The sequence below is a fragment of the Erithacus rubecula genome (assembly GCF_903797595.1).
Source record: "Erithacus rubecula genome assembly, chromosome: 17".
Classification (NCBI taxonomy): Eukaryota; Metazoa; Chordata; class Aves; order Passeriformes; family Muscicapidae; genus Erithacus; species Erithacus rubecula.
Window position 1 is genome coordinate 3,329,354 of NC_136669.1, and position 27,649 is coordinate 3,357,002.

General features: G+C 42.1%; 1 protein-coding gene across 1 annotated transcript in view; it reads right to left on the reverse strand.

Annotated features, from left to right (window-relative positions):
• Window positions 1-3,917: 3,917 nt before the first annotated feature.
• Window positions 3,918-27,649, reverse strand: part of PRKAR1B (protein kinase cAMP-dependent type I regulatory subunit beta) — a gene marked incomplete at its 5' end in the record, with an annotated part of 89,496 nt that continues 65,764 nt past the window's right edge. The window contains 4 exons of the mRNA XM_079320901.1: window positions 3,918-6,445; window positions 6,847-6,928; window positions 23,004-23,125; window positions 26,226-26,286. Coding sequence (XP_079177027.1) covers window positions 6,273-6,445; window positions 6,847-6,928; window positions 23,004-23,125; window positions 26,226-26,286 — 438 coding nt within the window. The 3' untranslated portion in view covers window positions 3,918-6,272. The remainder of the gene's footprint in view (window positions 6,446-6,846; window positions 6,929-23,003; window positions 23,126-26,225; window positions 26,287-27,649) is intronic.

Here is a 27,649-nt window from a genome sequence, read left to right on the forward strand (position 1 = left end):
GGGTGTCATGCTTTACTGGATATGTGTCAAGGATATGAAGCATCCTGCCATCTCATGGGAATTTGGCCCATGGAGCAGAGCTCCTGGTGCTTGTTGTGGCTGTTAGCAGTGACTTACTGGCTTTCTGGGCTAGGGAGCAGCTCTGCTGCTTTCTCAGACACCTTCCATCTCACCAGGACAGGGGCACGACTCCTTCCTCCAGGCAGGGCCAAGACAGGACTTTTCCATCCTTTCAGGAGCTGGCACTGAGAGATGCAGATTGCCTTCCAGCAGCAATTTCCAGAGTCACCCTAACACAAGTTAAACTGTGAACAGTGACACATCTCCCTGCTCTGCACTCCCACAGCACCTCAGCTCCCCAGGCAGGGTGGGGTGTGGAGGAGATGCACCTCAGGGCTGGGAAGTCTCAAAAAAAACAACCCAGAGTCTGCAAACCCAGCCAACTCCTTCTATGTGGCAAGTGGCTTGAGCTGCCCCTGGTTAATAAGGAGAAACAATCTCTTGTGTTTTTCAGCTGCTGAGTCTGTTCCCTCTCTCTACCACAGTGGAAATAAATGGTGGGAGGGTTTAGCCAGCACTAATTCATTGCCACATTCAATCTGAAGCCGCTGAGACTTTGTGCTTGGCCCACAGACACAACGGAGAAAATGAAACCGGATAGAAAATACAACGGATCATCCGATCATCGTAAGCACATGGGAACGAAACAGAGTCACTCTGTAGTGCACATGAATTCTACACATGTGGAGGAATGCAAAGCAGCTATTGTACCCCCACTTTGCAGATCCATTTCACTGTTTTCCCAGTTTATCTGGAAAATACATACTGCATGGTACTGTACGTCGTATTTCACTGCTATGCACCATGATGCCTTCTAATGGAACAATCGCCATGCTTGTAGTCTAAGGGCAATACAAAAGTGCTTTCAAATAATAACAATACATTTTCTGTATAAAGAGGATAGGGAGTAGCCATTTCCCAGAAAGGCTTGATTTCCCTGGAGCCAGCAGCATGAACATCCAGAGCGCCAGTAACAGCAGGCAGTGGTGAGAAATTCCCTACCTCATCATCAGTCTATACATCCTGCTTCCAACTGTCAGCTCTGGGAAGAGTGGAGGCTGTCAGCACCCACTGAGGGTAAGGTGAATGCACCCAGTGAGTCTTGGCAGCACGAGGCTCCATTTATCCCACTGAGGCTTGGGTGGGGGGCACTTTTTTGGCAAAACAAGACTCTTGTCTTTGAACAAAAGCTGTGAGCATAGGAGCAGGGTTCCCATAGCCCAGCTCCCAGAGATCACACAGCAGCACAGCATCTGCCAATTCATTCAGCACTGCTGGCCCATGCAGCAACATGGCACGCCACTGCTCCACGTTTGGAGGCAGTTTATACTGGAATAGGAACAGTTTCTTGGGTTAAATGATTATTTTTTTCCTCTCTAAGGTCTCATGCCTTTTTAAAGGGAGCCCTGCACACTTCAAATTGCTGAAGCACAAGAGCATGGGAAGCGTGCTGCAGCTGGCCTGGGTTGTGGAGGCTCTCTGTGATACTTGTGCAGAGAGTGACTTAAAAACAACAATTAAAGCTGGGGAGGGGCTGGCACACTCAGAAGGGAAAAGTTACCCTTGTACATCTGAGATAGGAGTCAGAGCAGCCCAAGGAGACACTCATACTTTGCTTTCCTTGCCCAGGCAAAGTGCAGCATCTTTTCTAAAAACTCAATCCAGATTTTTAGACATCAGAAGAATCAGTCTGGTATTGGAGCCTGATCAAGCACAAAAAACATCCCCAGCCTTCAAGAAAAATACCAGATGGCTGCAGATGCCAGCTCCTTTGGCCAGGTAGTGTTTTGAAAGAAAAGGCCAGCTTGTTGTGAGAGTGCTGCATCCCAGATACAAGTCTGCAGAGCAGCAAAGAGCCACAGAGAAATCCCTGGAGGAGGAGGAGGAGCATCCAAGCCAACGTATTCCCGTAACATCAGATTTTCAAGGCTACATCTGCTCATATCCAAATATGTTCTTTCTCCAGAGGGAAGAGGGACCTACAGAAGTGACTCTGGCTGGAAATGCTCTTACAAGTTTCTGAGCAGTCGTGTGCATTTGAAGCTCCAGTCAGACTTGCCAAATCATTGGAAACAAGTTTAAAAAACATGCCTGGCAATATAAGAGGGGATAATTGGGTCTCTACATAATGAACTAGTCTTTGGAATATCAACTGGGAGATTTTAAGTTGGTTGGTTCTCAGTCATCTAGTCTTTGAGGAGGTCATCATGATGTTGCTGCTGCACAGAATAATATCCTCTTTACCCTACAGAAATGGGTACAAAGAAAAATCACTTCTCCCATAAATAGGGCAGTAAAAGGATCTATGCACCATTTAAGACTTAAAACTGAATGGAAGTGCAACTTTCACAACAGGAGAAATGTCACCCTTTGTGTGGTGGCTCCACTTCCAAAGAGCACTGACTGCAAGAAAAGCAGCCCAGCAGCCAATAGCCAATAACCAGCTGGGGTTACTTGGTCCTTCAACAGCTTTTGTTTCCCATCAACACCTGAACAGGTTACATGGTGTCAGGCTGTGTTTGCTTGATGGTCAACGAAAGATCCACAGGGTTCATGTGACTCAACAAGTTTAGCACTGCTTTAGTGCCATGAAGCAGTGGGAATGCCTGAGCCAGCCTGAGTAATGTGATACACCCACCAAAGCCTGGTCAGCCACATGGCCTTGTAAAAACCTGAGTTGCAATTAGTTTCTATTAAAAAAAAAAAAAAAAAAAAAAAAAGGTATTTTCTTTTGTCTCAGGAGTCCTGAAATGGCTGCAATGCAATTAAAACCAACCAAAAAAGGAAGGACAATGAAGAGTGGTGAGATGGTCTTTTCTGGGGAGCGTGGGCTGGTAATGTCCTTCTGGAAAGACCTCAGAGAGAGTGGTCACTTTTGATTACTGCATAATGTGAGTAATTCTCTGGAAAGACCAGTCCTTCCCTCCTGAATCATAGCAAAGGGGGGAAAAATAACACACTCCAAAAACAGAAACCGGACAGCCCTTGGACGTCGGGAGCCGCCCAAGATTTCTGTGCAGGGGCCACCACAGAGAAGCTGCAAAGAGTGAGCACTGGGCCCTCCCTCTGTCCTGGGGTGACAACTCCAGCTCTGGAGCCAAGCTTGGACTGTAACACAGCTCCTGAAGTGGCCACCTAGAGCCCTGGTAGGTGGGGTGACACTAACAGCACACAGAAGCCACACTCTCCACATCTTCAACCCATGCACCTTGATGCACGAGGTACAGGTGGTTCCTTTGGAGGCTCTGCCTTCTCTGAGAAGTTTGTCCCCAGTGTAGTTCCTGGCCAGCCCATGGCATGAACACAAGCTAAGGCAGCAGCACAGTACATCCAGGGCTGTGCTTCAGTCCCAGGGCAGCCATGCTTCCAAAAATCCATTTGCAGTCAAAAGTTGAGAGGAACAATTGGGACAGATCCCTGGTGTGGTTGGGACCATGGGCTTTGCCTGTGATAAGGGGGGGAAAGAGCAGCACTGGTATTTGAGAAGGAAAGAGCCTGTTTTCCCCCAGGTGTACCCCCTGGCCATATGACAGGCTCAGCTTGAGTCCTGAGGGGTTCACAGCTGGCACCTGGACAACAAGAGGAAGGTCCCACAGACACCTTGCACCCCTATTTCTTTATATAGACATATATGGTTACATTTAAACAGATGATTTTTTTTCGTTCATGCTAATCCTCCACAAAACCAGTTTGGTTTCCATTACTATATATAGCACTGGGAATCTTGGTCTATTTTTTGTCCCTTTGGATCTGATTATTTTCAGTAGAGCTCAAAGTTTTGATGATATGCAGATTTTAACTGGAACATGACATCTACTCACACAGATTTCCATTAGCAATAAACCCACAATGGCCACTTATAACGTAGAAGAATTTTATTCATACCATAATCCTGTCCCATCATCCACTGCAAATATTACAATTATCTTCAAAATGTCACTGAATATCATTTTGTTCCACTTAAAGCACAGGAATCCTGGTGTTAGACAGTTACATTTCTCTTGAGATTGCTTATAACAGAACCATAATTCAAATGTATTTTCCATGAGCTGTAAAGGTTTAAAGCAAAGAATCTGCAGTGTGTCTGTGTGCTTGAATAACTTCTAAACAGTGAGGCTAATACTTGGTATTTGACAAGAGATGTGTCCTGCATATTATGTGAAACACTCACAATTTTTTTACCAACACAACAGAAATGCAACAGGTAAAAGAACATACTTGAATGACTGGTAACGTTTAAAAAATATTCCTTTTAAAAATTGCACAAGAAAATACAAAAACAGTGCAGCAAATAACCAAATGCATATACATTGACTTATCTATATAGAATGGGGGTCTGCCTATATAAATGTACGTGATAAAAATTGCAAGGTTGGAAACTTTGAATGGTCATATTTAATAACACGTGCACAAAGCATAACAAAATCATAATAAATAGCAGCAACGAATATCCACTAACAGGACCACTGCAATTATGCAAAAATAAATTAAGCACCTTTAAGTGATGAGGAGAGCATGAAGCTGAGAAGCTTTTTAGCTCTGTGAGAACCACTGCAGGCAGCTACTGGAATATTGGGCCCTTTGTGAGAGTCAACAGGAAAGTGTCCAATTAGTATTTCATTCCAAAGAAGAAAGAATTGTGTCAGTAGGACTCATTTGAAGCCATTTAGCCAAGTTCAGCCACACCTCTAATTTCAAAAGGGAGATTGGTGCCGTATTTCACTGCTTAACCTTTGGCACATCAAAGGTACAGAAAGTTTGTATTTGCTCAGAAGGATGTTATTGTAAAGAAGAAATGGAGTTTTGGCCCAACTGAAGAGCAGGCAGTGCTGTTTAGGGTAGCTGAGATGCAGAGCTTCATTGCTGCTGGCAATGACAAGTTCACCTGCAAAGGTAAAGCTTTGCAAATCATATTCCAAATGATCCCATCCTCGAGGGATGTGCAGATCCCCAGCCTTGAGAGATCTGCAAAAAGCTTCATTCAGGAGGAGCCCCATGTGTAGGCAGGGCAGCAGTGACTGCCAGCAAGGCTGTGAGGCCCCTGGAGGGACCTGGGCTCCAGGATCCTGGTGCTCTTTGTTACACAATACCTGTCTTTTGGATGAGAAGCAGCATTTTGAAGCACTTATTTGGCTTTCAGAAAATTTTTAAAAATTCTAAAATTTAGTCATATACTAGAAGAAAGGCATTTGAATTTAATAAAGTGGACTTTATTAAAAACAAGCTACTGCATTTGTCCCTGAAGTGCACCTGGCACCATCTCTTCAGTATTTCATGTAATGTTCAGAGAAGTGGCTGAGGACATTCTGCTGAGTTTTAATGCCAACTTAATTCAGCAGAGAAGCCCCCATTGGACTTCTAAGGACTCTAATGTAAACCCTCATTTTAAAAAAGCTGAGGACAAATAACTTAGGTCCTAAAGGCTCCATTTAAATTCTTACAAAACATTGTCCCTTGACCTTTTCACCCAAAAGACTGGAGCAGGCTGTTTGCCTGAGTATGTCCTACAAAGCAGACCCAAAAGGGTTTGTGACACAGAGGAATATGGCCCCTATATCTAAGCCACAAACAAAACCACTCAAAAGCTTTACTTTTCTCTGGCTTGCTGGAATGATCAAAACCTTCCTCCAACCTTCCCCCTTAAATTGCATGTCATCAATGAGACTGCCACTCATTCCATGGGATTTCAGAACCCCCCAGTCCATAACCAGTGAAAAGTTTTTTGGAAGTGACAGGCAGAAATATCATGGATTCACAGACTGGTTTGGGTTGAAAAGGGCCTGAAAGACTTCCAACCCCCTGCCATGTGCAGGGTCATCTTTCACATCACTTGATCAAAGAACTTTGACAAAAGGTGAATAAGACCAGCTTTAAAAATAATAAAACAGAAATTCATATGTATTTTAAATAGTTGAACCCACAGTTTTAAGCAATATGAACCAACAATAGGTAAAAATCTTGTCTGCAAGCCAAGAGCCCAAAAGTGCCCCAAATCTTCCCCAAAGCTACTCTTACCCAAACAGTTATCCTTCCACTTCCATGACACGTGACATTTGAGCTTACACCCACTAGGTGACACAAACAGAAAAAAATACACATAAAAAGCACACTCCTTTTTTTTTTTTTTTTTTTCCTTCCTAAAGCTATGGAGCTGCACAGAGCAAGTTTGAAGTGCACAAGGTGAGATGAAGGCAGCTTTCCAGAGGAGCCCTTTAGACGGTGAGCGAAATGAAGCTGTTGTATCTCTGGATGTTCCTCTTGAGGATCTCGGAGCAGGGGCCCAGCACTCGCTCGAAGCGGGGCCGGTCCAGCTTCACACACTTGAGGGGCCCTCGTGCCACCACCGTGGCTGCCCGGGGCCGGTTCAGCAGCAAGGCTATCTCACCTGCAAGCAGAGCCAGCACACTGTCACACTCCTCTCTGCCAGAGGCGCCTTGCTCTGCTTGTTCAACATCTCCCTTTATGTATCTCTTGATAGACACTTTACAGAATTCTGTTGACGGTACAAATGCATTGCACATGCATAATGCATGTGTGTAAAATGCCTTTGAAAACAAATGCTTTCAGACTGTTTTGCTGATTTTGGTCTGATCTGTCTCCTGTCAGCTACACTGGTGCAAACCAAGGAATGGGTTCAGCTTCCCTGAAATCTCTGAGCATCGCTGAGAGCAGCGGCTGACCTGTGCATAACCCCTCTCATGGAAGAGTGGAGCACTAATTAAGACAATAAGTACTTGACCCAGACGTGCCTGTCTTTCTGAACCATGCTTAGTTGAATTTTCTTACCAAAATAATCTGATGGGCCAAGCCTGCCAACTTCAACGTACTCCTCGTTGTCGGACCTGCGCTGCAGGACGGAGGCTGTGCCCTGCAAGAGAGAGGCAGGGAGTCAGCTGGCTTTGCTCAAACCTGCTCTGATTTTAAAAGTATCCAGCCCTGAGTGTTTCCTTTTGCATATCATACTCCTTCCTGATATGTGAATGAAAGGAATTAAAGGATTAAAAACAAAAAATCCATCAAACGATTTCTCTGTTATTAATTGTTTGGATGCAGACATACTCAACTCATAAAGAGGACAGGAACAGGACAGAACTCAGAAACTCCTACTTAACTGAAGTAACATCATGCTTTAATGTAAATGTATGCTTTAATATAATTTTAAAATATGTTCTGTGTGGATGCAGAACCTTAGAGAGAGAGACACATTAAAAGGCATAAAAATTTCCCAGTCGCAATACTGGAATATGATTTTTTTAAGATGCAACTAGAGCTTATTCCTTGGTAAAAGGAGTTTTTAATGCTTGTTTTAACAAAGGGTGATTTTTTTTTTAGGGGCTTTGCCCACTCTTGGCCTACAGTGATTCTGGACACCTGCAAGTCAGTCTCTGGAGAGATGGAATGTGCCTTGTCTCCACTACCCTTAATAACTGCTGTACCTGACACGTGCTAATACATGTCAAAACTCAGTTACAATCCATTTAAACCTTCAAAGAGTTTTACATGCAGAAATATTCTGACCTGGAGGAAATCTTAAATTATTGTGGCATAAAGCTTTTGTAGAGGAACAGAGAAGGTATCTGCTTTTCTGGGAAAAAATTACAGTAGCATATGAGAATATCTTCTGAGTCCAAACCAAAAGCATAGGGAAAGGTCAAATGTTAACATATTTTGAGTTTAACTGGAAAAAATAAACCTCCCTCCAGTGCAGAGTATTCAGTGAATATTCACTGGCTGCAAATATCCTGCAACCTCCTTCCACCAAAAGAAACCTATGCATCTCCAGTAGGTAAATTTTATTTCTTCTGTCAAGTTCCCAGAAAAAAATCCTTTTCCTTGATATAACTAAATTGTTCCACCAACACTGCAGTTTTCCAAGATCTTCCAGTAAATCTGCAAGGGCATGAAAATGCAGAGATAGTGTGATGAGTGTTGTTATTCACACTTGCTGCAGCTTTCAGAACAAAACCACATTCACAAGCAGCATTGTCAGAACTACCCCACACAGGGAATAATGCCTGCATCCATCCCTCTCTTGCCAAACTTTGAATCAGGTGCAGCTCAGTAAATTGATGCTGTTCTCACTGCACTGCCTGTACAGTGTAGATGGATTCAGCTTCAGAGTCACTTCCATCCCCTGTCCTCCTTTCATCTCCATCTGGAGCCTGGCAAAAACTGAACCCCTTGATCCAAATAGCTGCCTGCAATCCATGTCTCCAGTTCCTTTCCCAAAACTATTTTTTTAAAAAATCTTCTATTACAGATGTTTTATTACATAAAACAAAACAAAACAAAAAAAAGTCCCTGAAGTAATCATAGTGACCACCCAGGTCAAATGAAGAAAGGACTCAATACCCCACTGCTCACCTTCAGCACATTGCTATAAAGGTAATCACAATAAGCAATATTGCTTTCATCTCCCCAAGTGTCAGCTTTTACTGTGGCTAATATTTTTCTGACAGGGTCCATGTGATATAGGACTCCAATAAGTCAGCCTTCTGAAGCAATTTCTTCCACTGTTCCACTACAGTCAGCCTTTTTAATCCAAGAAACACCATATCTGCTGGAGAAGGACAGATGTGTCTGGCCTCCACAATAAACACTTGGCTTGGCAGGATAAAGAAATGCATATTCCAGATCCATATTTTTTCCACTCTTGTTTTAACAGTCACTAGGCTTTTGCCATTGCCCAGTGAGAGCAGGTCTGTCTCAGAGCAAAACAAGCTTCCTGAAGCCCTGACAGCAAGCACCCAGATGTCAGCTCTGATTACACTGCCTGGCCCCTCACTGCACCAGCCACCAGCTCCACAAGCACATCCTGGAACATTGTCAGAGTGACCTCCACAGGAAGGCTGTACACCCCAGGAAACAAAGAAGATGTTTTTATAATTGTCTGTCTGTATCACCTTCACTTTGTGTGCTCTTATCTCTGAAATCAGCACTATTCTGACTGTAGTAGAGGAGGAGTCCAATCACAGGTGAACAGTGTAAAATAATACAGAAATAAAATAATAAAGAACAAAATAAATTATTACAGAATAAAAAAATGCAGAATAAAATACTACAGAAGCAGTCCTTTATTACCCATATATCTGATAAAGTTGTCATGAATTCAGTTTTGACCCCTAGCCTTGCCCTCATCCCAAGTTTTGTGGCTGTTTTAAATTTTATTTTACTTGGCACATCCTTCTGATAAAATTTTTGATAATTCTGTCCTTCTTGTGCTTTAGGATTCCCCACCTCCCACAAATGATAGGACTGAATAAATCCTCTGGGCCCTGTCCCGGGAGAAAAGGGCATTATCTAACAAGGGTTCAGGGGCTCATCACTCTCACTCTCAAATGCATTTTTTCTCTATGGGAAAGACTTCTCCTTAAATGACACGCAAAACTTGGCAAGATGAATGTCTGAAACAAGCTGCATGATCCTAGATTTGCAGGATCAGGCTGCTTAGTGCTGCTCAACTTAAAATGCTGCCTACTGATACCCATTTCAGCCTCCTCCACCAGCAAACAAACCCTACAGAGCACCAGCTCGAAGGCTGTCGAGAAGGTTGACACCATTTAATAAATCAGCCCTCTGTGATGATATTAAACTGAAGGCAGACAGGCATGTCTTTCTGTTGGCAGACACTTGGGAGTGAAATTATGGTCTTTGGGGGCTCCAGGAATATTCTCTTTCAGTCACTGGGGAGTGCCTGTATTCCCAGAAACTGATAGCATTAACCTTCTCTCCTCTCCTCCGTGTAAATAGGAGCATCCTATTGCAAAAACAACAAGAGTGGGAGTTCCCAAAGCTCTGTGCCATCAGCACCTCTCTGCCATCCTCACCCCACGCACCTGCCTGCTCCCTCTGGCACTGGAGCAGTGCTGGGAGTGTTTATTCAACCCCTTCAAAAATGCTTCAGCAGTTTGTTTTGCAGGAATTTATGCCTTAGATATGGCACTGTGATTTAAGATATAAAAAAAATAAATTGAGGTTTATAATCCATGAGCTTCCATCCTCTCCAAAGTAATGAGATTTTGATAGATGTTTCACTTTTAAACCCTCAGACCCTACAGAGAGATGAGGGAGACATTCTAGAGTGTGGCCCATCTGGATCAACACTGGGATTCCCAGGCCCTATCCTGCAGGTACTTACAAGCACTAATTGCTGCAGGAGCCCTGTTTTTATATTTAAACATGAATCCTATAGCCAGCAGTTGGCCTAAAGAGCCTGGCTACAAAAGGCAAGTATGATTCATGGTGCTAAAACTGAAATATTGTATTTTTTTCCTCTATTCCAGCTCAGTGATCAGATGGGATCACTCCCAAGCAGCACAAGGCAAAATGTGGCAGCCTGTGTTACTCCTGGGAAACTCTGCACTCTTTTAGAAACTTTTTGGTTTAAAAGTCAGTCATGCTGACTGTTTGGTTTTGTTGGTCTAACCACCCATTTTAAAGATATAGCCATCAATAAAAAATATAGTGAGGCTCCATCTGGGATAGAGGATAATTATTAAAAAGAAGAAGTTATCAAAATTAGAAGAAAATAACTTCAATTTTCATAATCAGGAAGTTACTACTTTAAATTTCCAGTTTTCATACTTTTTTTACTTACTACTTTTTCTAAAAAAGCACAGGCAACATTTTTTTCTCCCCGTGGCCTCGAAATGCAACATTTTTATCCTAGTTTTGAGCTTAGAAAGTTTTTCTAGTCTATTTTATTTTCCTCTTCATCACCCAGCACATAGGGCAGTGTATGGAATTAGAGATGGAAAGGTCAAGCTGATCATCTGTGATTGCCATTAACTGCATCAATGGCAGCTCTGAACACACCTTTGCTCTTTCCCACTTTGTTAACCCACACACTCCACAATTCACACCTTCAAAAGATAAGTTTCCCCTTCTTCCACAGCCACACAAACCCTCATTAACGTGTTGCTATTAAATCCTTGCACAGTTACTACAAAAGGAGAAGGAAGGGGCTGTGCAGTGGCACAAAATGCTGCTGCTCCCAGGGTGAAACAGAGGGACTGGATGGAGCTGCAGCAGGTCTGAAATGAATTAAAAGATCTGTCACACAGTATGATCCTGGGAGGATTTTATTTAATTGCAGACAAGACAAGGTTTGTGGAAGTAATATATTTTATTAGATGAACAAGCAGAGGTAGAAAAGGGAAGGAGAGCTCTCAGGCACATGGCTGTCTTCAGGCTGCCTATTTACCCAGGTATATCTAATAAAATCCACCATTCACCTGTCTACAAACACTGTCTGGGCCATTTTCTTACACTAGAACAGCTACAACCATATTAAGCTCCATCTTACTTAATCATATCTGCTTCCTAGAGCACCTCCAAAGTATTAATTTAAGGAGAGCCAAAAGCCCAAAATGCTACAAATTTCCTGGAAATTCCTGGGAGTTGGAAGTAGCTGATATTTAAGGTGGCTTCCAAGCCAAACCATTCTGTGATTCTATGAAATAATGATAGCCTGGTGAATCTGGGAAACCTGTCAGCCAATGCTTCACCCTCCACTTCAGAAAAGGGTCATAAAAATCAGTTCAGTTGTCTACTGTGAAATATCAAGGAAATTTGGTCCATTTTGGGAAACTGTCCCTTCTTGGCTATCCCTGCTGATGAGCCAGTTGTGATGGTGGGAACAGGCTGCCAGAGCAGCCCCAGGTTTGCACTGGCTGGAAAAGTGGTGCCTGTTTGCCTTGCTTATCTCCAGCAAGTCCATTTTCTGCATCAATTAGAATTCTCTATAAATACAGCACAAGGCAATGCCCAGAGTAATGAGCTGCTGAGAGCTTTGAGAACAAATATGCAACTTTTTAAATTTGGTTGCTACTCAGTACATTTGGAGTTGCACTGATTTTATGGGATTTTTCGGAAGCCAGCATGTTGGGAATGGGGTTAGGATGAATAATGCAAGATCAAAGGAGCTCTAAAGGCAATGTTAAGGTGACAACTGATATCCACCCAGTCTCCTTAAGAGAGCAGTGCTGCCAAAAGCAATTTTTACTGCCAGTGATCATCACTGCATTGGCAATATAACATCCATCTTATCCATCATTCTCAACAGCACATCAAATTTTAGCAGAGATGGAAAGCACCTGTCACTGCCCAGCTGGCAGAGGTGCTGGGGATCATCTCTACTGCCATGACTGATATCAAACAACCTGCAGGTTGCTGTGTGTTTCATATCACACCTGCATCAAACTGCCCTACATTTGCCTAAACTCCCAGCCCTTTGCTATTCAGACATGTTTATATTAGTTTAGGACTATGAGTTTAAGAATAACACCAAGACCTGGGAGAGAGGAACAAAGCTGTCTAGAGCAGTCACCAAAATAGCCACAAACATTAAGGTACTTTTAAAAACGACAATCAATCATAAGCCAAGTGTAGCTTAAAACAGCAGAAAGAACTAAGCCACAGGGCATTTCCTAGGGATATACAGGAGGCCAGGGTTAAGGCCCAGACATGACTACACCCAGCCCATCATTAATCACCAGGAAATGCCTTTGTCTTGATCGTTCAGTATTTAAAATCATAGATGTCTGACATGGGAAGACCTTTTCAGTCGTTTTGTTCATCCTCCTGTTGCACTACCTCAGACAATCTTTCCCTTCAGTGTTTCTTTGCTACAGCCTGCATTAAACTTGTGCTGTACCTATGTATTTGTCTTGAAGTAAAAGAAATGCTGTTATTAAATGGAAGATGTCAAGATTCAGACAGAGAGCAGTAAACACAGTGAAAAGTCAAAAGAAATTGTTCCAACTGCAATTTGTTTTGAGCACTGAAACCTCTGCAACACTCAGGTGAAATACAGTGGGTTTTACACAAAGAAAAAATGGGATTTCTTGTTTTGTTAAGCCTTTGCTGTTGAAAGACTTTACAGGAGCAGAACTTTAAGATTTATAGTCTATATTGACTATACCACAAGGCTGGACCACACAAGTGTCCAGTAGAGGCATCCACAGGTTGGGGGACTCATGACTTCATCATCATCACCATCACCATCATCCCCCATGGTCAGACAGAGGGACACCACTGCCCCAATGCCACAGAAGTGCCACCAGTTGCCAGCTGGGACTGGGAAGCCTGGGAGCAAGGGGATGGTGACAGAGGGATAAGGATAAGCTCTGAGCCATGGGAGGAACCCCTTGCCTGGGGTGTGATCCTCCTTGGCTGGCTGTCCTGGCTCCATTCCCAGAAAGCTGGGAAGTCACTGCACCACAGCCCTGGGGGTTCCTCTGCATTTTTACCTTTACTTCTGGGATTTTGGTCGCCCCTTGCATTGCACATTGTCACCTGTTGCAGGAGTGACAAGAAGCAGAGCTACTCAGTAAAGGTGGGCTCAGGTGTTGGTTTTAATGAATCATCTTAGGGATACTTGGCCTTGACTAATCAGTAGCTTCTGTGGGAAAACAAGTGAATTAATATTCATCCCAGTGCCAGATTTTAAAGACCGTCTGTGCCAAGCGCTGTGGATTATTGGCAACAAGGCCCTGTTTTCCTCCCTCAGACATGTCAGTGTACAAAGCAATAAAAGTCACAAAGGGAAAAAAATGTTGCATTTTAGAGATTCTTTCTTTCTACAAAGCTAGCCATTATCTTGACTCTCTCTGAAGCCAGGAAACGTCCACTGAGTCAACATAAAAGTGACTTTATAATGGGTTATTCATCAACTGTTCATATTTGTGACTGACCTGACAGGGCTCATCTCCTGTAAGCAGAGAGCTACCACCTACAGCCAGGGCAGGGGTGAATGCATGGGAGAGAAAACACGAAAACAGTGCTGAACCTCCCTCGCCCTGCCCGCAGAATCCTTTCTGGTGAAAATCGTTTTTAGCTGTTAATGCTGTTTTACGGCCCAATTACTCCTACCACCATCTGCTTCTTTGTGAAAACATTCTGTAGATGCTGAAGTAACCAGACCAAGCAAAAGGCTGAGGCAGATATTGTCATTAAAGTCTCATAACTAATGCTGTGACCAGGGCTGGGAGAGCAGCTGTGGCCAGCGAGGGCAGCAGCTTCTGAGCAAGAAATAAAACTTGGAATAAACTGGAGGAAGGAGAAAATAGAGTTTATCACAGAGATCAAGAAAATTCCCCATGGAAAGCTCTCTTTGAGTCCTTTCAGTTGATGAATCTTGTGTGTTTTAAATTCTGAAATTCAGAAGGAAAAAACCTCACAAACTCAAAATTTTCTCACCCTGGAGCACACTGAGAAGGGTCTTGCATGCTCCAGAAAATCCACACTGCACAACTAATGAAGCAGCCCTAAGGGATATATTCTTGCAGCAATTCTGCAGTCAACTCAATGATATCTTTGCAGAGGAGAGACAAAAGCTGTTCCACTAAGGGACAGCTTTAACATGATCCAGAGAAAGGGATGAACTCCAGCAGGCATTGGGGAAGTTCTCCATTTCTTCTTCCTCTAGGTTGAGCATCTCCAGATTTCAGGTCTTGTTTACTCAAGACAGAGCCCCCAGCTCCTGACACAGCAGATGCCTTTAATGTCAGTTCAGATTTAACATGCCTGAGGCCATAAAGTTCTTGTTCACCTTGACTAAGTGCTTTGAGTCAGGGTTTGTGAGCTCAGGCTCCAGTGCCAAAGGTGCTTATGGGGATCCTGAAAACCTTGAGGGAAAAACAGCCTGTGCTCCTCTCCTTCTCCCATTTTGAAGCTTTTCATTCCCTGTGCACCTCCAATGCTTCTGCAAGCTTGATAGGAAGACACTACTGAACAGGACTAAAGAGCACCAGCCATATCCTAAAACTGGTATTAGCTCAGGAAGAAGTCACAGGCTGCTTTGAACACAGAAAAAAAATCTTGCACTCTGATTTTTACGCAAATTCAAATGGGGCATGCATATATTAACAACGAAACTGCCAATTGCTAACTTTGGAGTTTACTTTTCTGCACACCAAATGATTTCCCTGATTTCCACATATCCCATAGTGGTACAGGGCCAGGGTGTGTCTGTCATTCCAGCATAAACTTCAATTTTATGGGTTTACAAATCAGATGTTTTAAATTACAGCTGAATGAGACTGGAGACTCCTACACAAGTTGTCATGTCAGAAGTGAACCAGGGAAACATTAATTTTTTTTTTTTTTTTTTTTTTTTTTTTTTTTTTTTTTTTTTTTTATGCTGAGTATAGCATGTGCAAGAAGAAGCTGGGTAAACTACTTTTAAGCCTTTGGGAACAGTGTGGTTGCACTGCATCCTCCTGGGAACTGTGCTTCAGGAGCCAGGTTTATCAATATCCCAAAGACAGAGGAACACAGCAGGTCCTGTGTGCACATCATGGTGCTGACATAAGCAATGTCCTCATTCCTGGTGTCCTGGAAGACCACCAGCACATCACTCCTCAGCTGCCATTTCAGCCCCCAGGGGCTGCTGATAGCATCATTCCTGGGACAGCTTTTATGTTGGAGCTAAGGATCAGCAGTTCTAGGGCTACTTTCCAAAAGAAGACAAATCCTTTGAACTATGTAGCCAAAGACACTGCAAATATTTCTTTAGCCAGTAAATAATCTTGGATTTTTATTATTTGCCAACCTTTGATTTATGAAAAAAGACCTTTCTGCAAAAACAAGGGAAGAAATCAACAGATTTCTGCCAATACAAAGTGCAAGTGACTTCCACATAACCTGCAGTATAAAATAACACCCAACAGTTTTGGGTGGTAACATTGAACCTAAGGGAATTAATGATGGGGTGCTGGTCACAGGCTCCCAGTGTTTCTCTGCCTTAGACCTTTCATAAGCAAAATCATGAAGGTTCAGAACTTCAAGGTGTTTAATTCCCACCAATTGTTTTTTCAGGAATGAGGAACTATCCCAATTCTTGTGCTCTGTGCTTCAGACCACATAATGCAACATGCAACTCATCAGAAAGCAGTGAGGATACAAACCCTGTGACCTTCATGACATGTTCATCTAAGTAAGAAGGAATGAGCTGGTTAAAAGATTACGGACATAGAGCACTTAAAATTATTTAATTATGAAATTATTTATCTCATGCTACATGGAGGGGCCAAATCCAGGTGAAAACTCTTTACCACCACAAACTATTGGCTGTGCACATTGTTTTTACTCTGTTTTCATTTCCATCAGACCTCTTTTTCAAAATTACTCATTTTCCTAATAGAATAGCTATCTGACATTAATGGTTTTGCAGAAGGATGAAGCAAGAGGACTTAATTCTGCTTGTGGACTCAAGATTGAGTCATGACTGGGTTTGACAGTATTTTTTTAACTGTACATTTTCAAACTATTATATATTATTCTCCACTCCCTGGGTTCATAGCAACTCAGGGAATTTACATACAGTTGTCCTGGTTTCTGCCACAAATGAGGAACGAAATCTGCAAAGCTCTAAAACAGACTAGAAATAGGGGCTAATCTGAAATTGCACAGAACTGTTAGGGAAATGCTTCCTTGTACATGACTTCTGAGGTTTCAGATTTTGCAGAATTCACCAGAAGTGACCACACTGCAGTGACTATTGGTGGGGATGGAGAAGGAGTTGGAAGGAAAGGCCACTGATAGATCCTCCATGGCTGGTGGGAAGAAGAAAGGGAGCAGCAATTTGCTTCCTGTGAAACATTATCCCATGGATATGCAGCCTGAGCCACTGCCCATGGAAATTAAATTGAGTTTAACAAGAGCTGGACTTAGCTGACATTTTAATCTCTTTGACTCATCAAAATACTTCACCTCCATCCCTGCTCAGGATGGTACCCAATATCACACTCAGCTTTCCATCTTTGACATCAGCTGGCCATTAAAATGGATCCTGAGCACAGAGGAACCCTGCAGCAGGGCCAATGGAATTGCTGCTGCTCCAGCACTACTGGGTGAAATCAAGAAAATCAAATGTCCTATAAGAGCTCTGTGGGAAACAAGGTCTGTGCAGTTAAAAATAAGCAGAGCACAGAGCCCTGGTGCCTGCTGGCTCTGTTTATTCAGGATATTTTGTTTATTGGGTACATTAGGAGTCGCTGCAGACTGCCTTTGACAAACATTTTCGGTATCAACAAAATCCTGGTAACACTAAGCAGTTCAGATTTGTAGCCTTTGAAACTCCTTTTCTAGACAACATTCATCTTCCTAATTAATAATTAATCGCACTGTGTTTTAAAGAGATTATCAGGTGTGATAGCAGAGTGTGCCTAAGGCAGTGACTTCATTATCCCCACGGAAGGAGTTTACTTTGTAGTTCTCCTGCCTGTTGCAGGGGTAGGTGCCAAAGGGGTCTCTCTTAGGTTAGAATGTCAAAGAGCAACCATTTAGAGCAGGAAACAATTGGGCTATTATTTTTCTTTTTTCTTTTCTTTTTTTTTTTTTTTTTTTTTCTTTTCCTTCTTAAGGAGCTTTTAAATCATAAATCTTGAGATGCTCGCTGTGTAATTTAAGACTCAAGTTGAGTTTTCCTACAGAAAGGCCCAATTCTGTGCAGGACCAGGTGCCCTTCTGAGGCAGGGGCAGGTTACCATGGCAGGAAGAGTTTACAAACACTGTTCCACCTCCAGGCTTTGAACTGCATCTGTGCAGAGAGTGCCAAGAGTGTCAGCAGGGCTGGAAACACTGATTTCACCTACAGGGCACTATCTCAAGTACACTCTCATCAAGAACTCCCAGCAGATCCTGCCCAGACCGGAGCCAGTTTGTGGCCCTGACTTGAAATGTCAACAGCAGCATGGAAGGAGCTGCTCCCACTGGGGATTACTGGGCTGTTTCCAATGTGATCAGCCAAGGATAGTGCTGGAAAAATGATCATTATCAATTAATTTCACTCATTTCTTTCATTAAGGCAGCTTTATGATTAATTCTGAAAGGCCTTCTGCACTATCAGAGGGGTTTTTTTTTCTTGTTTGTCAATTTTGATATTCTCCTTGGTTTCAGTAGTGACAGATATTTATGAAATATTTCCCATTAAGCTTTTCCTCACCTTTAAAAGTGTCTTTAGGATTGTTCCTGATGATGGGGAAAAGGGAGGGCAATGTTCTGCCCAAAAACTGAACAGGTGAGACTGAAAATCAGATTCCCTGACCATGTCTCCTCTCTAACCAGCAGGATAATAAAGGAGAATACAAATCCCCAGGTTTTTACAAGTGCTTTTCACAAAGGAGTTGCAGAAGAGTGCCCTCTGTAACTTACCACAAATCTGCAATTAAATATGAAAGTTTTTAAAGCTGAAAACAAAAATCTAATGCCAAATTCCTTGACACCACAGGTCCATTTCTCCTTGAATTGTCTCCTGTGAATTATCTTCTATTTTTAGGTCTTTTATTTTTAGGCTGCTGCATGCGATTGCTGGGCAGCTCGACCAGCCATTAATTGGAAATGTTTTACTTCTCATGCAGATTTATTTCCATGCTTTCTGCACCACTTAAACCCAACCTGTCCTGGCAGCAGATGACAGGCTGCACATTTAAAGGGTGTGCTCCTCAGGTTCAGCATGGCCCTGTCAGAAACCTTTTGCTGCTCTCTCTTCCTCCTCCTGCACACATTTGTGCCTGTGCACACATTTTTCTTAAGCCATGTCCAACTTTTATGAGTCTTGGGGCCATATGGCAGCAGCTCTGGGTGTGCAGCTGAGGTTCAGAGAGTCCCTGAGCACAGAGGGTGAGTCCCAGGAGGTGACAAGCCATGCCAGTGATGTGACAGGGGAGGGGTGGCAGCTGGGAACCCCAGCAGGCTGCAGCTCCTTTCTGCATTTTTGGCAGCTGCCTTACAGACTTGGAGGGACTGTGCCACCCAGCCAAGCTGGAAGCTGAACTTAGGAGAGTGGTACATGATCATAACCACTATTTTTAATGCTATTGTTGCTACCTTTCTCAGTAACCTAGACAACAGCAAAAAAAAAACCTCTTTTCTTTCCAGTTTCAGAGCTCTGCTTCACTGGTTTGAACTACTGTTTGAGCTGGAGTCAGTGGAAAAGCACAAGTTGGGAATAAAACCAGGCTCTGTTCAACTGGCATCTCATTTAAAGGGACTTTTAACTCCACAAAGCTCACATGCCTTTGAATCCACCACTTTAAAATGCTGGCTAAAAATATTTGCCTTATCTGAAGTCAGATGAATAAATCCTCCCCAGTGCTGGGTACACAGTGTGGCAGTGCACAACACAACTGCAAATTTATTTGTTAGAAACCGTACATCTGTTATGATTTACGCTTGCCAAAATGTAATTCTTTATGGCAACAATTGTTTCATGGTGCTTAAAGTTTTTCACCCCTGTGCCAGGAATCTCATATGGGATAATTCCATGACCTTGGAATCCAGCAGATACATTCCACATCTGTCTGGTCTGGGAAAGCCTGAGTTTGTTGTGTGAAAACCATAGTGGGGAAGTAAGACCTGGAAATATCTGAAAATACAAAAACTGCAGGGCTGCTTCTTTTTTTTTTTCTTTTTTCTTTAATTACCAGTTTCAAGTGCAGTAAATCAATCTCACAGAAGTTGTTACTTTGCTTTTGTAAGCAGACATTCACTTCTGATCCTATCTTCACATTAAGGAATATGGTATAAACATTACAATAATTCTATCTCTGGGGGGAAAAAACCAAAAACCACAGCCTTTAAATATTAAAACTAAATCTTGTTCAAGACTGCTTGATATTTAAACAGAAAAAGAACCCAAACTACTGAAAATAAACATCTTACTGGTGCATGTGAAGATTTAGGATGGCAGAAAAACTGTAGCTGTCCTGGAATCTCAGGGAACTTTTCTCACTAGACTTCTTAGCAAAAAACGAACCATAAACAGCTTTGTGAGCAGTGAACTTTAAAAGTTCTGGTTTCCTGTGATTCTTCCCTGTGCACATTTTCTGTTATTGTAATAATTTGGCTGAGCTGCTGCTGCAGCCTCACTTTCCAAGGGGCACTGTAGCATTTCCATTCACACAACCTACACCTCAAATAACCTGCACCCCAAACAAACCCTGCAACACTGGAGGAAGGAAGGTGGACAGAAAGCCATGACAGAAAGATTGTAGTAAGAAATACAGGGAAAAAGTGAATGTGTTTGCTTGATAGAAGGGAGAGACTAATCAGACTTATCCAGACTAACTAGGATGATATTCCTGGTTTAAAGCAGGAATTGCTGTTCTGATCATCACTGGGGCTGTCAGTCTCCCTTTCAAAAGGTTTCAGTGGTTTCTCTTCAGTCTGCAAATCCTGAAGGTGCCAATCCACTCACCTTGGTGATGTGTCCTCACAATGTCCCAGAGGGATGGCTCAGAGCAAGGCAGAGGGCAGGCTAACCAGAAATGGATGACTAATTTATGGAGTTTAACAATTTTAAATCCATGTGTGAGTTCTTGATGCCTAAGACAAGCTTTTATGATAGGAGTCACAAAAAAACAGTATCTGGGAAGCACCAAAGCTTTAGAAAGTAGTAACTGCTTTGTCTAAGGCATGATATGAATGATCATGGTTTATGATAAATCATAGAATGGTTTGGGTTGGAAGTGACCTTAAAGATCATCTCATTTCACCCTGACATGGGCAGGGACACCTTCCACTATCCCAGTTGCTCCAAGCCCTGTCCAGCCTTGGGCACTGCCAGGGATGGAGCAGCCACAGCTTCCCTGGGCCAGGGCCTCAGCTCCCTCACAGGGGAGAATTTCTTCCTGACATCTAATCTAAACCTACTTTTGAATAATTCTTCTGCAAATAACTTCTCCATCTTTTCCTGCAGGCTCCCTTCAGGTGTTGGAAGGCCACACTCAGCTCACCCTGGAGCCTTCTCTTCTCCAGGCTGAGCAATCCCAATTTTCTCTGCCTTTCCTCACAGCAGAGGGGCTCCATCCCTCTGATGGAGACCCCAGAGCTGGCACAGGGAGCAGAGCAGAGCAGCAGCATCCCCTCCCTTGAAGTGCTGCCACGTTGCTTTTGAAGCAGCCCAGGACACAAGTGACTTTCTGGGCTGCATCAAATGTAAAATGAGTAAATAAAAAGGTAAATGAGCACCTTGTCCAAAAAATCATGTGGCCAAGTGAGCTTTGTGGTACTGGACATGCTGTGCTCCAAAGGAGGCTGCACTTTAGTGATAGATGAAATGGTTTTCTGCATATGCAGCAGCCAAACAACTTGGCTGCATTTCTAGTGGTTTGGATTAGAAGACCACAAACATCAAAAAGCATATGCAAGAAGCTAATGGCTTTTCAACATATTGTGACAACAAACCAGCCAAAACTACTTTCAACCAGGTTGTAGCATAATGTCTTCCTGGTGACTTGCAGCAATTTTTCCTACAGGAAAGCTTAAAATAAAAAATGTAAACTCCTGTAAAAATCACATTTAAAATATGAAGGTTAAGCTATGTGTGAGCAGGCAGAAAAACTGCTGCACACAAGAAATAGTTTCTCACTTTGGAAATTGCCTCTATTTTTCTACTTTAAAGAATGAACATCCAGTTTTAACTAAGATTTGCAGTGGAAGGGTGAGGTGAGCAGATACTTTCTACAGAATTAGTGTTAATGCTTTTCTACCCATTCAAGTCTTAACAGCTGTTTCAGCAAGAGAGGGAAAATAAAGGCCCTTGGTAACTCTTAAGCAAGCTGCCAATTTTCCACATGGGATTCAATGTCTAAGAAAATTAGATTTTCCTTGTCTCCTGCTGCTGCAAGGAATAACAGCACACTCAGTAACACTAGGAGCAATGAAAATCCCATATTTCTTAAAAAAAACCCTTCTATTTCCTAAATTTTTATCATATATTTAACATATTCTTAATAAAAAAAGATTGCCTATCTAATATCTAGTCTCTTTTATTCTGACTCTATATTTTTGAAGGGACACTGCTTGTCACATATTTCAAGTTCCTGAATTGTCTCCCTGTATGACAGACAGGTTGCAGTTTCTTGCACTGGCAATTTTGAGAACATTAAAGAAAAACTATGTTCATAAATAAAATACATATTTCTGACACTCAAGAGGAAAGAAGGATGGAATTTTAAATATCAGATATTGATTATGAACCAAATTCTGACTGCTTTGCTTAGAGGCACCAAAGGTCCAAAAATCCACAGATAAAAAGCAAGCAAAGCAGAGCCTGGGATGCATTTTGTGTACATACAGCTGGATCCCAAGGCCACCCCTCTTACACCTCCTCCCACTCTGCTCCAGTTCCCTCCCAGCTCCTGTCACCACTGTCACCACAGCCTGTGCTGGCTATTTCTGGTGTGCAGATTGGCATAGGAACACTCACAATCCACAGACAAGCACATCCTAATGCTCTCCTCTTGTTCACTCTGAGTCTCTCCAATTCCTCTTTATAGCTTGTTACATCACAGTGCCTTGGTACTTGTATGAGATATCAAGCATCCAAATATTTATGCCAGAGGAGGGGGGGAACCCCTCAGCATCTGTTTGCAGAAGTGAGATGGTGGAACTGAAGTGTCAGATAATCTCCCAAAAAGATGTCAGCATTTTCAGCTGCCTGACAGATCTGTCTGCCTGTGTCAGAGTAAACAAGGAGATGGCTCAGCCATTTGGACTGAATTTAAGGCATAACAGAGAACAAATTATCTGTTTTCTGATCAGGTCTCCTGCTCCAGTTTACAGATGTCCATTTCTAACATTCCCTGTAAGTCCCTTTGGGAACAGCAATCAATGCACTCTGTGCTGACCAGCCCTGCTGAAGTATCAGAAATCTGGAACCACAAAAACCCCCTGTAGAAAAGAAACCTTCAAACAGTAAAGACACCAGGCACACCTCAAAATTACTCTACACTTTCAGTTTGCTGGAAAGATTGTCCCACTTAAGACAATTCCATGGAACTGGTCTCTGAATTCATTTGAATTTTGAGTAGGTCTCTGGGTTTAAGTGGAGTTAGATTTATGCTGAAGTCAGAGATTGAACTGAACCCAAATGTCTTTAATAAACAGCCTTGATCTTCACCAGGAAATGACAGGGTTTATCAGGTTGCCAATCTTACCTCTGTAATAATGAAGAAGTCATCACCAGGCTCTCCCTGCACAACAATCTTTTCTCCATCTTCAAACTGGACAGGTTCCAGTGCATCAGCCACTGTCAGCCTCTCCCATTTATCCAGGGACTCTAAAATATTGAAGATCATAAAGCTATATTATAAAAACACTCCAACTTTGGCTGAAGATTCATATCTAAACTGACAGCTCTGCCGTGCCTGGTTCTGTTATAAAAGAAACATTTCTTTCATCCAGGCACTTTGCACGAACCTCCAGTTGGGAAACATGAATGTATTTATTCATTGTGTCTTAGCCATCAGTAATCACCCAGATAGCAATCTTAAAAGTTGGACAGGAAATGTTGGCTCTGGTTCCCTTTGCCTGATATCTGATTTGTGCTGCCCTGGCTCTGCCACAGCCTGGAGCAGCTGAGGAGCTGCTGGAGGTGTGGGAGCACCTGAGATTCCTTCACCACATCCCACAGCAGGTGCCAGGATTGGTCCTGCAGTGGGATGCAGGATGGGGTCTCCATCACCCAGCTGCCCCAAATCCTCCCCTGGAAAGGCACAGCCTGCCCAGGGCTGCTCAGTGTCCCTGCCCTGCTAAGGGATGGATTCCACCTGTCCTGCCACCTGTGCTTCTCTCCAACACCCATTTGCATGAGAATTCAAGGCACTGAATTGCACTTGAACTTTTGTACTTGGATCAGATTTGACTGAAAAATTACAGGTTTAAAAGTTATTAAAAGCAACAGATAATACGATGATTTAACCTTCACTGCCTCAAAAAAGCTGGGCTGAAATTCATGTCCCAGAGCTCTGCTGATTCCTACTTGCTATGAATTATTGAACTAATGCAAGTCAAGATACAGTTTCTGACACCAGGATTAGATGTGTGCCATTCCATCAGACTCTGGTTTCCCCATTTGGTTCAAAATATTGCTTAGAAGGATTGTGTGAGGGTGAAAAGAAGTTCCTTAAAGCAAAAAATGCCTTTTGGCTGAGCTCAGCAGGACACTGAGTCTGGTAACAAAACCAGACCAAAGTGCTCAAAGCACCAAAGGTAAGTTTTGAGTTGACTGACACATCATCATGTTTTTATGCTACTTTCTTGTTGCTGTTTGGGAAATTGATTATTTCTAACATTTTCCCCACCTAAAGCACTTTCCTGGTGTGTTTGTGACCTTTGCTGCAGAAGAACTAACATCAAATACCAAACAAATATTGTCAATACAACATTCAAAAACTGCTCTATTTGATTAAAAATAAGCATAAAACTCTTTCATGCAGACTAGAGAAGACTTTTTCTTTTCTTTTTTTTTTTTTTTAAAGAACTCAGTAATTAACAATGAAAAGAAAGAGTCTCTTGAAACTTCTTCTTCTGTTGGCTTTATGAAAAATTCAATGCTAATTCTAGCTCTAGTCACGAAGTGTCTTTCTTTTGTCTAAGGGAACTGTACCACTACAAATACATTGGTTAATAATTCTTACAAAGAGAGCATTATATAGAATATTCTACAAGTTTTAGTTGCAGAGTTGAAGTATTAGACAAATTAGACCACAGGCAATTTTTTTGCAATGTCTAAATTGCACATATCAATTCATGACTTTATATTTAATTAAAATCCAGAAGAAAAATTGGAAAAAATCACTTCTTTCATATCTTGTTTGGCATACTACTGATAATCTAAAAAAAAAAAAAATCCTTAGATTTGAAAAAAAACCAAAAGTGACTCTTGCAATTATATGTCTAATTACAGAAACTAGAAAAAAGAAATCTAAGAAGCAGGTAGAGGTTTTTCCAACAGGAAATCACTGAGTTCTGACCACATTAAGGGATAAAGTAAAGTTGACTTTCCAGTGCCATTTTGAGATTCTAAAATATATTTCTGCTTTGCAGGTGTCATCTACTTTTTAGACATGTCAAAGAGATCCTTACACATTTCACCTAAATTTCCATGTTCCTGCAATGATGTGTTATTTTGTTCACTGCTTTTCTGTACTTTAAAAAGGTTCCAATCTTAAAGTCCTTCCTCTTTTTTTTCTTTACCAAGATTCAAAAGCCACACTACAAATTAGGCTCTAATTACATTGCAAACCACATGTTTGAGGAAGCACATCTCTGAATAACCTTTCTACTCTGAAATTGTTTTGAGATGTCTCATTGTTGTAATTGCTCCTCATTAGTGCAGGTGCACAGAATCTTTTTTTTTTTTCTTTAAATACTCATTGTAATTTGGTATAATTTGTGCTCTTAATTTAGGAAGATTTAAATTAAGCATTAAAGAAGGATTTTAAATGATGAAAACTTCGTTAATAAGTGAGCAACATACTTTGAGCACACAAATATAATTGAAAATCTCATAGATAGCACCTCTCAGAAGTTCAAGTATACACTCACTGAGACACTCATATTTCAGGTACCTCAGCTTGAATGGTAGATGAATATCATAAACAACAAGAAAAAAATAAAACCACAAAAACCAGAAAAAATTTAAGAAGAAATATAAATACTTCAATTATATTATGTAGTAAATAAATCCTGAACTGTTTTTTTTTTTTCCAAACGGCCCCAGCAAAAACATGATGTTTCTCCCAGAGAATCAACAACTCATTGTACTGTCTAACACTGTCCTCCTTATTAGAGGTTTTTGTTCTCCTAATGGTGATTGATTGGTCAGGCATTATGGGTTTGTTGTTTTTCCTACTGAAGGCCATCAAGAACACATCCAAATTTTGTGGCTATCACATTAATCAAAGGGAAACAAAATCCAAGGCCAAGAAGCTAAACAGATGTTTTAAGAATGTGAGACAGGGGCTGTAAAATGCAGAGGAGCAAAGAGATCAGTCCAGTTTGATTTGTGATATTGGTTTGTTTAGTGCACACAAACACTTGATTCTTGCAGGAAAAAGCTTCTCACCTGTTCCCTGGGAGGATGTAACTGGATTTTATGACAAATCCATATCTCTGTACTGCTTGCTGCTCTATCCACATGATCTTTTCTCAACAGCAGCACTGCAAGTGCCAGTGTGTGCCTGCCCCACCTTCAATGAGTGCTCCAAACACATGGGCAGCACAGGAAAGAATGGGAAAAACAAAAAAGGGCCCTTAACACTTTCATTCCTTCAGAAAAAACCCAGTGTGAGACCTTCTACCACCAAAGATCAAAATTCATCCTGCCAATGCCAACAGCAGAGTAACCAAATTCCAAGATCCAAAAAGCAACTGACCCAAAATGGAGACCTTGCTCAGGAATTCTTCATACATCTTCCTCTTCCTCAGGGTGCTGCCCTGTTATTACAGGAGAGAGAAAAAGGAGGCAGAACATTACACAAAGTATTTTTGTGATTTCTTCCTACAGCTGCTCTTTTTTCTTTTCCCTCTCCTTCCAAATCTTAAGCACAGCCAGTGTAAACAGCCTCAGGCAAACGTTTCCCCATAAAATGTCTGGGCAAGTTGTATTGCTGATAAGCAAAGACAGAAGGACTCAAATTCAATCCTGCTGTAATTTCACTGACTTTACTGGTGTTACTGGACACTGCAGATGAATTGTATCCATTTACAGGAATTCATTTTTAAAAGCCTGAACTCCATCAATTAACTGTTTAGCTAATTCAACATATATCTCGTTGCCAGTGATCCTCTTTGCAATTACAAAGTAGGATAAAACTTAAAATGTCTCCCTCATGGTTCCCATCCTTCTAGGTTAACAACTTTTTAATGCCAAATGTGTTTATCTGTAAACCTGGTTAATATTCTGTACAGTGTTGTATCTATTGTTATGCTGAGCAATCCATTCATATTATTATTTTAACAAGATTTAAGCATTTTGGGGGCAGGCAATCCATCAATGTATGTGCAGCCAACAGCACAGTCATTCCCACTCTACTAAGATTTTGTTGTGTGATAAATTTCTAAGACACGTTCTCCTTACACGGTGTTTGATCAGCAAGACAGAAACCACAAGCTGCTGTTCCAGCATGCATTTTTGAAGGTGATTCATGTAGGAATAATTATGATGAAATTTTACCAACACAAAAATAATGAATGCATCCTTAATTCCTTCTGCAGTGACACAAAAGAATTGTAAGGAAGCTCTTCTCAGGTACCAAAGAGGAACTGCAGGGCCTGCCTTGGAGCAGCAGTTTGCTCCATATTGGTGACACCCCAAATCACTCCTCCCTGGGCAGATTTCCTGGGGATGGCAAAGACTGCCTGGTGCCTCCTACTCAAATCTACAAGGCACAACACTGATCTTCTCAAGAAAAGGAAAGCAAAGATGCCATTTATTCACAGACTGTGCAGAGAGGATGTAAGCAAATGTCAGTGTCTGCCATAGCAAAAGCCATTTCTCTATTCCTCCTCCTCCAGGTGACCACCTGTGAGTGCTGGGAAAGTGGGGATAGAGAAGGGCAAAGGAGAAGAAACATTTGCCCTCTGGTGTGAAAGCACTCAGAAGTGTTTTGGGTAGGAAAATGGGAATGGCTGTGTATTCAAGGGCACTGATATTACTAAGAATTAAACACCATCCCTCTTCCTACATGTGCTGTACACCAAATCACCACAAATCCTTCCAGCAGCACCAACAGGCTTTGGCTCCAACTTGGGACCACAGCAGAAGCTGGAGCTGCCAGGTGCTCTCCTCTGGGGACAG